This window comes from Lathyrus oleraceus, chromosome 5 (genome assembly GCF_024323335.1).
Source record: "Lathyrus oleraceus cultivar Zhongwan6 chromosome 5, CAAS_Psat_ZW6_1.0, whole genome shotgun sequence".
In the NCBI taxonomy this organism is placed as follows: domain Eukaryota; kingdom Viridiplantae; phylum Streptophyta; class Magnoliopsida; order Fabales; family Fabaceae; genus Lathyrus; species Lathyrus oleraceus.
The window spans coordinates 386,109,150-386,123,064 of record NC_066583.1 but is presented as its reverse complement, the minus strand read 5'-3'; the positions used below and the strand labels follow the sequence as shown (position 1 = coordinate 386,123,064).

At 31.6% G+C, this 13,915-nt stretch overlaps 1 protein-coding gene across 1 annotated transcript; it reads left to right on the top strand.

Annotated features, from left to right (window-relative positions):
- Window positions 1-8,957: 8,957 nt before the first annotated feature.
- Window positions 8,958-10,839, top strand: LOC127080010 (F-box protein At3g62230). Its single transcript, XM_051020347.1, has 3 exons — window positions 8,958-9,972; window positions 10,110-10,283; window positions 10,407-10,839. Exons 1-3 carry the CDS (start codon window positions 9,046-9,048, stop codon window positions 10,713-10,715), a joined length of 1,410 nt encoding a protein of 469 aa, XP_050876304.1. The 5' UTR covers window positions 8,958-9,045; the 3' UTR covers window positions 10,716-10,839.
- The last annotated feature ends 3,076 nt before the right edge of the window (window positions 10,840-13,915 follow it).

The following is a 13,915-nucleotide window of genomic DNA, read 5'->3' as shown; positions in this document are numbered from 1 at the left end:
GAACTCCCTGCTATTAACAGGTCATCGACATAGAGACATAGTATAAGCAATTCACCATTACTTCTTCTTACATATACTCCATGCTCAGTTGTGCACTTCATAAATTCATTTTTCCTTAGGAAATTGTCTATCTTCTTATTCCAAGCTATTGGAGCTTGCTTTAGTCCATATAGAGCTTTATGCAGCCTGTATACCTTTCTTTCTTCGCGTTGTTTCACAAACTCAACTGGTTGTTCAACATACACTTCTTCATCTAAGGGGCCATTCAGGAATGCGCATTTCACATTCATCTGACATGTGTGGCAGTTGTTCATGTTTGCTAGACCAATAACCAACCTGATTGTTTAGATCCCAGCAACAGGTGCAAAAACTTCATCAAAGTCGATTCCTTTCTTCTAAAGAAATCCTTTCGCCACAAGTCTTACCTTGTGTCGAGTTACCTTACCTTTGGGATTCAACTTCACCTTGTATACTTACTTCACATTTATTACCTTCTTGCCTTGAGGCAATTTGACAAGTGACTAAATGTTATTGTCTTCGACGGGCTTCAATTCCTCATTTATTGCTTTCAGCCACTTCGAATCCTTCAATGCCTCATTTGCATTGATTGGTTCTACATCTGCATATAAAGCATATTATACCATCTCACCTTCATCATCTACCACATCATCTGATGTAATCATACATTCTTGCAACCTTGCAGGCATGTGTCTTTTTCTTTGAGGTCTGCTTGCGCTTGCTTGACCTCTGACTTTTTCTTGTCGAACTTCTCTTTCGACTTCAATTGCTGGTTATTCACATAAGATTTTCACTGAATCCTTCTTGACATTTTTAGTGCAATCCCATTCCTTAAGCTCATATATGATCACGTCCCTGCTGATCACTAGTTGCTTGTTCACTGGGTCAAACAACTTGTAACCTCCAGTCGAATGATATCCTATTAGGATCATCTGACTCGACTTGTCATCAAGTTTTCTTCTCAACTGACTTGACACATATCTATGTGTTATAGATCTAAATACTTTCAGATGACTCAAGTTAGGCTTGACACTAGACTAACATTCTTCTGGCGTAACTCCTTCTAGTTTCTTCGTCAGACATCTGTTCAAAATATATGTAATTGTCGACACTACTTTTCCCCATAATTCTTTGGGTAGATTCTTGCCTTTTAACATACTTCTCACCATATTCATGATGGTTTTATTCTTCCTTGCCTCAGTTCCATTCTGTTGTGGAGTGTAGGGTGGCACCACCTTATGCACAATCCTTTCTTTCTCACATAATGCGTCGAAGTCTTTCGACATATATTCTCCACCACCATTTGTCCTCAGAATCTTGAGCTTTTGACCACTTTGTCTTTCAAGCATATATTTAAAATTGGAAAATACCTTGATCACTTCACTTTTCTTCTTAATCAGGTAAGTCCACAATTTTTGACTGAAATCATCTATGAATGCAACAAAGTATTTGTTACCTCCAATCGAATCCATCTAGATAGGACCACACACATCAGAGTATATAACTTCAAGAATTGCCTTTGACTTACTTCCTGCATCCTTCCTAAAGTTGTTCTTGTGCTGCTTCGCCTGCACACATTCTTCACACACTTCATTTGGAATGTCGATTTCTGGAAACCCGGAAACCATATTTCTTCTTTTTCAGATCTCCGATGTCTTTGAAATTGAGATAGCAAAGTCTATAGGGCCATATTCATTCATCCCTACTAGCTGTAGTTGTAAGGCCCTCGTGCTCCATCATATTAAGTTCAATCCTAAAGGTTTTATTCTAAGACATAGGTGCCTTTAAGATTAACCTTCCGCCTGAGTCGAGAACTCTCATCATCTTGTCTCCGATCAATACTTTATAGTTCTTTTCGACCAACTATCCTATGCTGAGAAAATTACTTTTCAACTGCTAGAGTATTGTCATTTGCAAATTTTACCATATTCTTCATTGAGGGTTTCATGTTGACAAACCAATATTTCTTACCAGTCATGTGTGATGAGCATTCTGAGTCCAAGTACCATCAGTCCTGGAATTTTCCTTCAACTCTTATTGTGACCATAAACAAATCTCTTCTTATTCATGATTTTCAAACTTTGCATCAGTTTCCTAATTCTTCTGTTTTTCAGGACAATCACTTGAGTAGTGACGATACATTTGACAATTGAAACACTGAATGTGACTTTTGTCAGATTTTCGACCACCACCTTTTCCTCTACCTACAACACCGCATCTTTAGTTACTTTGGTATGAGGGTCTTCTATGATTTGACCAACCTCCTTCTTGCTGATTTCGACCAGTAGAATTGTTGTAGCCTCCTATACCTTTGTTATCGAGCCACTTGCGCCTGCAAAGCCATATCACTCTTCGACTTGTCTACAACTCTTTCAGTCATTCTTTGTTCATGAGATTCAAGCGTCCCTTGAAGCTCTTCCTTTGTTAATGCTGGAAAATATTTTGACTCTTCTATGGCTACTACCACGTTGTCGAACTTCGAAGCCAATGACCTTAAGATCTTTGAAACAACTGATCTTGATGTCAATAATTCTCCACATACCTTGATTTGATTCACAAGTTTTGTAACCCTAATAAAAAAATCAGTTATGCTTTCATAGTCTTCCATCTGAAGTAATTCATACGTTCTTTTGTGAGTTTGTAACCTCACCTCTTTCACATTCTCTCCGCCTCCAAACGATTTTTCAAGAATTTCCCATGCTTCTTTCGCTGATTCAACATTACTAACCTTTTCAAAATTATCAGAATCAACACATTGATGGATTATAAATAGAGATTTATAATCTTTCTTCTTCAATTCTTTGTGTGTCGCCTTTTCTTCATCCGTCGCGTTTGTTGCAAGCGGTTTTACCCTCTCCTTCACAAGATCCCAAATATCTTGATAGCAAAGACAACCTTTATCTACTTGCACCAATTCTCGTAATTGTGATTCTTCAGAATTGGGAGACTCGCCGAAAAATGCATGTTTGGATGATTCATCATGTTTTGCTTCCAAGAATCGCTCGGTCATTGCTCTAGATACCAGATTTTGGAAATTCACCAAAACCTATGGAGAATTCTGTTGCATAATTGATAATTGAATAAAGAAATAAAGGATGAAAAATTGGGGAAGAAATGGAATTAGGGTTTTATCAAAGTAGTGGAAGAAGAAGAAGAGTTTCTACATAGTAACTATCTGCTTACAAATTATGTTTCTTTATTCCTTTTGCAACTGCAAAATTCAAGTGTTTACAATAATATGAGCCACTCCCTATTTATAGATTTTGGACTTGCTTGCTTCTCAAGCAAGACCCAAAACTAACCTAACTAACTCAGCTAAACAAACAAATAAAGCTAAATCTAACATCACTGTCGAGATACTCTTCGACATTTCAACACCTAGATGATTCGACACTTCCTTGCTTTTGTCGAGCAGCCTGCTTCGACACAAGGAATTACAATTCAAAGAAAAGTCTTAATTTGACACAAGAGATTATGAAAATTTAAGAAGTCTCAATACTCCAAAATAGCCAAAGTATTAGTATTTAACATGTATCTCAGACTCATACATGTTTGATGACTTGCTCCCATAGATATCAGAGAAGTATTTGACAATTAAACTTTTATTTTAAAAGAAGGTCAAATCGTACGATGTTTGCTATTCTATTGAAAGGATTTGGTCTTTTCGTAAGGATTTGGTCTTTTTCTCTATTTTCTGTTTTGAAAAAATATGTTTGATGAATATTTTGTTGAAAAAAAATTATTATTATTTGCAACACAGTAATAAATTATAGAATTCTTTTATTTAAAATATTTAACTTGAAGAGCTATATTAAATATATATTTGTGATTGAAAGGATGTTTTAAAACAAAAACAACTAAAAATGACAAAATTGTTAAGAAAGCCAAACATAAGAACACAATAAGCATTTGACCTTAAACAAAACATGATTTTTTTTTAAATAACCATCTTTTTCAAATTAAATACTAAGATAACCTATTTTTCAAATTAATTACCGAAATAACCACCTTTCATTACTGATGCGCCAACTCATTGGCATTCAAAGGAGACGTCCAACCCATTGGCGCATGCATGCATTGCAAATGAGCATAGACACCAATGGCCTAGGCGCATGCGTGCCTTGAAGCCACATGCATTGACGCATGCATACACTACATCAGTGTATACGCCAATGCATGTGGCGCATGCACTTTCCTTTTTTTTTAATTTTATATTTTATATTTATAATTAATTAAATTAAATACTTAAATTAAAAATTATATTATATTATAAAGTAAAAATACATAAAATTGACAAGAAAATCAATGTCCCGTCCGATTGAAACATCCCCATGTTCCACATCCAGGTGCGTTAGCCTATCTTTGAGGTCTCCCACAATTTTCCTGAGGTGTTTGGGGTCTTTGAATGCTGACATGATGCAATGGTGGCTGGTGTGAAGGTCTGGTGGAAGGTCCAGCGGTATTTGATAGATTTGTCATCATTTGTCCCCAATAGTTATGGGGGTTGTCACCAACGGCGCTTCCGTAATTGAGTTCGGTGCCCATGTTGTCGTAGTTAGGTCGTTGTAGTTGGGTGAATTGTGGACGGTATGGTTGCCCGAATTGGGATATTAAATCGTTTTGAAAATGAAGCAATGTTCATGTGGTGTACTAAAGTCAAACAATCGCTGGGTGTTGTGGCGATGGGATGTTTGGGTGTTCATTGGTGGGGGGATACGATGACATGATGTTGAATCGTATGAATCATCTGGGCTATAGACTGTTGTAGTGGTTGTGTATGGTTGTTGTTGGTTAGAGTTTGATTCTTGGTTTTAAGTTTGGGTGTGTGGCATGAATTGGTTGCGAGGTTGGGTGATTGGTGGTTGGGTGTATATGGCAGGGTGATGGTGTGAGGTTGGTCGTTGGATTTGGGTGGGTTGACATTGTTCTTGAGCGGGGATTTATTGTTGGGCGTTTGATGACGAAGCTCGTTGGCGTGGATCAATAAAATACCTTGGCTCAGACACAAACTGTGGCGTTGTAACCGACCTAAACCATGCCATATAATATTGAGTTGGTCTAGCACCATGTATGACTGGTTCGTTTAAGACGTGTTATCGTAAATTCCTTCAAGATGGAAACATCAACATTTTTCCTATTTGAAGGGCAGACTGCTGAGGGATAACGTTTTTTCCTAAAAATCTCCGATTGTACGTTGTTCATCAGCCTAACTTATGTTTGATCTCAGACTGACACCCTTCAATAGTGAGTGCCTACAAAAACATTAATAATGGTTGGCAGGATCCTCCGTAGATGCATGTCTAATGCATTAGACATATCATTCAAAATTTCATGCGGGAGATCAAAGACAAAACATTGCGGAAGAAGGTTGTCAATGCAGGGTATGCATCAACATAACCTTCTTTCAAACACTACAGCAAAGACATCAGATTGTCAAACGCAAATGCGATAAGGTGGATCGACAATATTCCATTGGAGAAGTGGACCAGGGCATACGACAACGGTCAACGTTGGGGCCACATGACAACAACTCTTGTGGAATCAATGAACTCTGTCTTCAAAGGCATCTGAAACCTACCTATAATCGCTTTAGTGCAAGCAACGTAATTTAGGATAGGCGCGTTGTTTGAGACCAGACGTTCCAAATGGAGTTCAGTGTTACAATTCGGACAGTTGTTCAGTGATGCTTCAATGAAATTCATTAGAGAGGGAAGTTGCCAAAGCTAACACACATGTGGTCACGGTGTTTGACCGTACTAATGATTGGTACATTATTGTTGAGTCCAAGGATCACAATGAGGCATGCTGAGGGGACACTATAGGGTGGAACTAGATAGAGGTTGGTGCGACTGTGAAAAGTTCTAAGCCTTTCGTATGCCCTGCTCTCATGTCATAGCGACATGTTCAAAGGTTTGACGGGATTCATCCTACTTACTATCCGACGTTTACAAAGTCATAAGTCTTTGCAATGTTTAAAAAATTAGCTTTTCAGTGGTAGCAAAAGAGGATTATTGACCTACATATCAAGGGGACATTCTCTGGAAATGAAATAATGCGAAGAAAGAAAAAGGGCCACCCAAACAGCACCCGTATTCGAACTGAAATTGATATAGCAAACAAAATGGTTAGATTATGTAGTTCATGTCACCAGTCCGATCATAATTGTACTAACTGTTTCAGTGTTGAAACAAGCACAACAAGATAATATTAATTGTAACTCTTTTGCTTTATATTTAAAACAACATTCATTTTATATGATAACTTTGTGAGGAAATATCATCACAAACAAATACAACACATACAACACATAAGCAACATTTAAACAACAACACAACAAAGTACAACAAATAAAATACCATCACTAACAAATACAACACATAAACAACATAACTATGCGATTACAATAACATAACTATGCGATTACAACCATCAAAACAATTTTGTAATTAGTATACATCATCTTGTAAACGTCTCTGTCAATCTTAGTATCCACCCATACACGAACTTCTCCATTTTGGTTGAACGTGGTATCAAGCCATTGAATTCTTCTGATCCTTTCACCCTCTGCAATTTCTCCATCTAACCAACGGTTCAAGGTCCTATTAAGACGTTCGAACGTTTCTATATTCCAAAGTCGGATCTTTATCGGAGACTGCACTGCTTAAAAGATTAAATCGACATTTCACTTGTGAATATATGCGCCAATGTATGTGGCGCCTTCACGTACTTGGCTGCATGCATGCGTCAATGGATTTGGCGCCTCCTTTGAATGTCAATTAGATGCGCCAGTTCAACTGACGCATCAGCAATCAAAGGTGTTATTTCGATAATTAATTTAAAAATTAAATTATTTTAATATTTAAATAAAAAAATGATTATTTAAAAAAATCACAAAACATCAATGTATTTGAGAGAAGACTATCTCCCAAGAAAAAAACATAATTATTATTATTTTCCTTAGAATTCTAAAATTTTAATTTTTAGATTAAAAACTAAAGGGAAATATAAATGGAACGATGTAAGTAAAAAAATACATAAATATTTTTTTGATACTACGAATGATGTTATTTTTGGTATATTTTAATTGGAATGAAAAATAGATGTAATTGTCTTTTTTAATATCATTTTTAATAATGGAATGTTTTATTTTTATTTTTAGACTACTTATCTTTATATATCATGAATTTTCATATATTGAGGAACAAAAAATTATACCAAAAGTATATGTCACTTTACATGTATATCAAAGAATTATACCAAAAGAATTATTCCTGAATTTAGTGATAAAAGAAATATCACAACTCTTCAAAAATTGTAATTTAGTGATAAAAGAAATATCACAACTCTTAAAAAATTGTAATTTAGTGATAAAAGAAATATCACAACTCTTCGAAAATTGTAATCAATTGAAAATGAAAGAATGTAGTATGTATGATGTGAATTTTATATTTAAAAAATTGAATTATTTTTTGAATAAAAAAATGAAATTTATAAGAAAACTTATTAAGGTCAAGTTATATTTATTGTTTCATTTAAAATTATATGAAAATAAAGATCAACTTGCAGATTAAATATTCAAAATATTCAAGTTATATTTATTGATTCAAGATTTTAAGGTTATACATACTGAATGAGATTAATTGAAATACACTGTCAGTGTACAAGGGTTTTACACCATCAATTAATTATAGACGTTGGATATTAAAAGAAGTTTGACTTTTATTTTAAAAATATATAAAGTAATACAAACGGGTGATGGTGATGAACCGACAGTGTAAAACTTTTTACACTGACAATGTATACTAATTAATCTCATACTGAATTGGACTCCGGTTAAATTAATAATAAATAAATAAATATTTTTTATTTATATAAGAATAATAATATACAAGAATAATTATATTTGTAAAATAGTATAAAATATTTATTGATAATTTTATAATAATTAATACTTAATAATTTATTTTAATTTTTATATCCTTTTATATATTTAAAATTTAAAATTTAATTATTTTAAAATATTTAAAAATTAACAATAAACAAAATAACACAAAAATATTTAAAATGTCTCAATTCTCTTTTTTTCCAAAAAAAATACAATTTACTCTATATTAAAATAATTAATTTTAATTTTTACACAATAAAATAAAAAATATTTCAATACTAAAGATAATGTGGTACAGGCTAGGTAGATAAAAGACTTTATTTTAATATAATGATAATAATAATTAATAATCTACTGTGTATTCAGTATTATTATATAAAATTCATTTTGATATGAATAGAGAACAAAATAATTAAGAATAGTTTTTACTTTAGTTATTTTTAGTTGATTTCTCTATATTATTGTGTACAAGAGTGATTAGAAAATAAAAAAGAAAATTAAATAAAAAATTATTTTGATTCAAAACAAAATCATTTATCATGTGTTTTATAAATAAAAAAAAACTATATTTATTCTTATTGCTCCTAGATATTTTTCATATATATTAAAAAGAGAGAGTAGTGTATTTAATATATTTATTTTTTATCTAGAATTTCTTAAACTTTTCTTAATTTATTAATGTCTCTAACTTCAAATTTTCATATTTCATTCAAAGATAATTAATAATAATGAATATTTTCATATAATAATATAAAAAAGTTCACATAGTTTATATTTAAGCACATAGTTTTGTTTAAAAAATAGTGGATACTTAGAAACGAAGCAAGTAATAAAAATAAAGTCTTTGACTACATAAATTTTATAAAAGAAATTTATGGCTGGATATGGAAATATGCATTTTTTACACCAATAAAAAAAATCTTTAAAATTGAAAAACTTTTATAAATATTTCATTGACTGAAGATAATGTTTTATTATTACTTTTTGAATAAAAAAAGTTATTATAAAGATTATAGTAGAAGCTATCATTTTTATAAAAATCCTCATCAACCTTATATAAACTAAAACACCTTGAATCTTTTACATCATTCTTTGTTCTCTCTTAAGCACTCCATCACCATTATTCATCTATCTATCAAGATATGAAACCAGATTTTGATTGGATCAGTTTATTACCAAACCCTTTGCTTTTCAACATCATTTCACTCATTCCATTCAAAGAAGCTGCAAGAACATCCATCCTTTCCAAACGTTGGTTGCACTTGTGGAAACACTCGACCAACATTGAGTTCAATGAACACTACTTTTCTAGATCTTGTGAATCGGGTCATCTTCAAAGGATAATTCAAAGAAGGGATTTTGTTAAATTCATTCTATTATGGATTGAAAACAATAAAGGAGATTCCTTTATTGAAAAATTTGGTTTAACATTGTCAGGTTTTGATCATGAATCTGATCGTGAGATCATCAAGACATGCGTTGCTTTTGCTACTCAAAAGGGTGTTAAAGATTTGGTGCTAGATTTTTCTGATCCTGATTGGGTGGAAGATGATATCGACAAACTTGAAGCATTGTTCGAATTGCCAACAGAGGTATATGATCACAAACCCCTAAGATCTCTCAAATTGGTTTCTTGCAGGTTTGTTGAAACCGAGTTGATTAAGTTGAGTGCTCTCAAAGAAGTTTCTTTAGTTTGGATGAAATTGAAAAGTAACGCTATCGAATTATTGTTATCCAACTGCAAGATGATCGAGAGTTTAACCATGAAAAAATGTTTGATAAGTACTAAATTTGAATGTTGCGGAAGTTACCTGAGTCTGAAAAGGATTGTTGTTGATAGTTGCAAGTTTATTTATGCCGGATTCGCAATCAATGCTCCTAATTTAAAGTATTTCAAGTATTATGGAAATGTAATCTATTTTCAAATGAAAAACTCCTTGCTTATGGAAGAGGCTGAACTTGACTTTGGCAATGAATATCAGTTTCCTGAAAATGATGGCTTAATTTACAATATGGTTGCTGATTTCAACCATGTTAAGGTTCTCACTCTATGCAGTTACACCCTTCAGGTAATACATTTTTTTTCCTTTTTGTGTGTATATAAATATATAATTTTCTCAAAATATATTTCTTATATAATACTCATTTTTTGTGACAATATATTAACATAAATACCGCAATAAACATTTATAATTTGACATGCAAGGTTTTATCCAATGATTTGGGACCCATGCTTAAAGAAGATGAAATGAATGCTCGACATTTGAAATTAAAGACAAACTTGCATGATGATGAATGTCATGGAGTTTCGTTCTTGCTCAATAGTTTCCCTGTGTTGGAGCATCTTACTATTGACTTAGGATATGGAAGATTCTTTGATGTAAGTTTTACTATTTTGTCTATTTTTTCATGTGAGTGAAAGTTGAAACTATAAGGTTTAAATTATTGAAAATTTTGAGACAGATTGACCTTTAATTTCATACAATTTTTGCTTACATTGTAGAGTGTTTCAAAACAATATTACTTCTCTAAAGTTGATGACGGTGATCAATCAAGAAGCTGGATAGACTATCTAAACATTTTTCCAAGCTTGACATCAACTTTGAAGATAGTAGAGATTAATAATTTTAGGGGGACTGAAAATGAAGTTTTATTGCTCCAATTTGTTATCAACAATGGGAGTCTCTTACAAAGGATCAATATCAAGGTGCAAAAGGAAGAGGTTGTGATGGTGGAAAATTATCGTAATATCAAAGAATTTGTGATGGATATTCCAAGGGCTTCAAGAGATTTAGAAATATATGTTTGTTAATGTTTTGAAGAATGTTTCTTTTATGCTGCTATGTTGTTTTGTTTGAATTTTTAGACTTGTTTTGATATGTTTCTGCAAATGTATCCATGAATATATATATGAACCCTTTATGTTGTTGGATAAATTATATATGCATATGTGTGTACTATTTGTATGTATGTCATTTTTATCTAATGTTGAGAAAATAAATCAATGTGTGGTTAAATGATGAGTATTTCAATTATCTTTTTAAAAAAGAACTGATATATGAGTTTTGTATTAGTGCATTAATATGATTCTTAAAAAAAATTACCTTGATTGTATTGTGAAATTATTTAATCAGAGACTTTGGAAGTTTATTCCATAACTAATTTTGACAATAACTCACATATTTCAATGAACAATTTATCATTCGTTATTTAATAAATTTCTTCTGTGGATAAACAAGAAATTGTTGTCTTGACTATTTCAGAAGAATGATCTACTAGTAATTCATAAAAAACTATCATCTTAGGAAAAATATAAATCTTATAGAAATCAATACACAAAATTTTGTGATGTTTCAAAATGAAAAGTATCTATTGCGCATGTAGTTGATGAATCACCTTTTAAAGAAATAACACATCATTTGGTCATAAATATTTTGTTAAATTATCTTATACATCTTTTATATCATAAGTAGGAATCCATAAATGGATAAAAGAAAAATGAATAAATTCATATTATCTATATTTGTCAAAAAAAAATATAGGGTTTCAAATGTAAAATTGTATTAATTGAAATTTTCCAAAATACAACTCTTAATTGAATGAAGACAAAATTTATCACTATTAAAATGTTGGACATGTGACTTCACTTATAATAAGGGGTGAATTGTGTGATTCAAAAAAACTTAATTTTAAAAACTTTTTTAGATTATTATTAAAGTTTAAAGTTATTTTGAAAATGCTTAAGTACTAAGCACCGGAAAATAAATTATAAAATATAAAATACATAAATTAAAGAGTTTAGGGATACAGGAACACTGAGAATCATAAACATTAGTATAGAAATAACTTTAATTTTAGAATTATTTATATCATACCCAATTTCTTTAAAAATATATAAAATTAATATGCAGTGACGATTTTGTAATTAAAATAAAAATTTTAATTTTAGTATTAATTATTAACACTGATTTTTTTAAAAAAAAGAGGTGATTAATTTTAATTAAGTTTAAAACAAATAAACTTATTTTACATAAGATATCTGATTTAAAAATAAAAGAATAAAATAAAAAGTGACAAATCATGTGATTATAAATTTATTCTTGATTTTAGGAAAAATAAATGTTACAAGTAAATTACTAAATTTGTTTTATACTCTTGATGAAAATAATTTGTTGTATCGCTGAAACAACACACTCTCGCTCCGTTTCCCCGCGCTAAATCAAAAATCTTAAAAAATATTTTGAGAAAAATTGAAACCCTTATTCTCTCTTTTAATTCACACGATTCTACCTCTTCCCTTAAATATTTTCTCAATCAACCAAACACGAAAAATCCTCTCTAAACATTGTCAAAATCAAAATCCTTTTAAAATCTATTTCGAATCATAAACATATTCCTAATCACTTCCTTTTGTGATTTAATCATTCCCCTAAATCAGAGTCATCAATCAATTTCATTCTTAATTTAGAATCACTCTCGAATTATATCTTATTCTCATTCAGAATCAGCATTTCCACTCTTTTCCAACATATTTCGGGATGCCAAGGCCATCGAAACAAACCTTTGAGGTATTCATCTCTCAATTTTGTTACACTATTTTATTTGTTAATACACTACTACGGAAAACACCTCTCATAACGGTTGGAAAAGGGATACAACCACGTCCGACCAACCGTTGTGAGGTAATGTATGATTGTATGCATGATACTTTCCATTACGATCGTGCGACTGTGATTATAAGTCAAGTAGCACGCAACCTATCACAACGATTACTTTAAACAACCGTTGTTGTATGTCTTTTAATAAAATAAAATAAAAATGCAACAGTAGAATGACAACAACAACAAGAACAAAAACACTAACAACAAGACCAACAAGAACAAGAATAACACCAAGAAGAAGAAGAAGAAGAAGAAGAAGAAGAAGAAGAAGAAGAAGAAGAACAACAACAACAACAACAAAAATAAGAACAAAAAACAACAACAATGACAACAACAAAAACAAAAATAACAATAACAACAACAACAACATCAATAACAATAACAACAACAACAAGAACAATAACAACAACAACAATAACTAATATTGCTAACTTGAATCCATATTTTCCTTGTCTCATTCAAGTTGGAGAAGAGGTGATACAGTTATAAAATTTGTTAATGAAAGAAATGATGTTTTCGAGTTTTGTTTATGGAAGCGATGATGTTTCGAGTTTGGTTTAGTGGAGAAATAGAATGTCGTAAATGAAATATGGTGTTTGAGTAGAAGATGAAGTTCGTCTAAGTTGGAAGTTCATCTAAGTTTTAGGTTTCACACATATCACTAATGGTAGTGTTTAGAGCGTTGATACTTACTAAATCGACGATAAAGATTTGTTTAAGAACGGTGAAGAAACTCAATAAACATGCTTAAAAATAAATAAAAATAAAATTGTAGGTTCCAACCTATCACAATGGTTATTTTAAAACATATATTTTTTTAATAGTAATCCATATAGGGATTACAATGATGGCCTTGAATTACGTTTTGAGTTAATAATCCAAACAGAGATTACAGTGATGACCTTGAATGGCGTTGTGAGTTAGTAATGCATAAAGGGATTACAATGATTGTCGATTATGGCGAATTATAGGTTCAAGAGTGGAATCCTTTGTGATTGATTGAGATTTGTATTTTGTTATGATTTCAAGATGATGAGTTGTTATATTTTGTGTTGTTATGATCATGCATTCATGTATTTCAGAGATAGGTAGAACTTCGGTCCAGTGATGGCCTGATTCAGAGAAAGACTGTAGAGGTCTCACGTCTAGAGAGGGACATAATTCGTAGAGGAACCGGAGACATGGGAATATCAGTAACATACCTATGATCCTAGTGATTTGTATACCACATGCATATGAGATGGAGATGATGGCATTGCATTACATCTAGATTATGAAATGTTTGATTGTGTATTGAGTGTGGTTTGAGAATAATGTTATATTTGTGATTACTATCATGTATTTATATTAT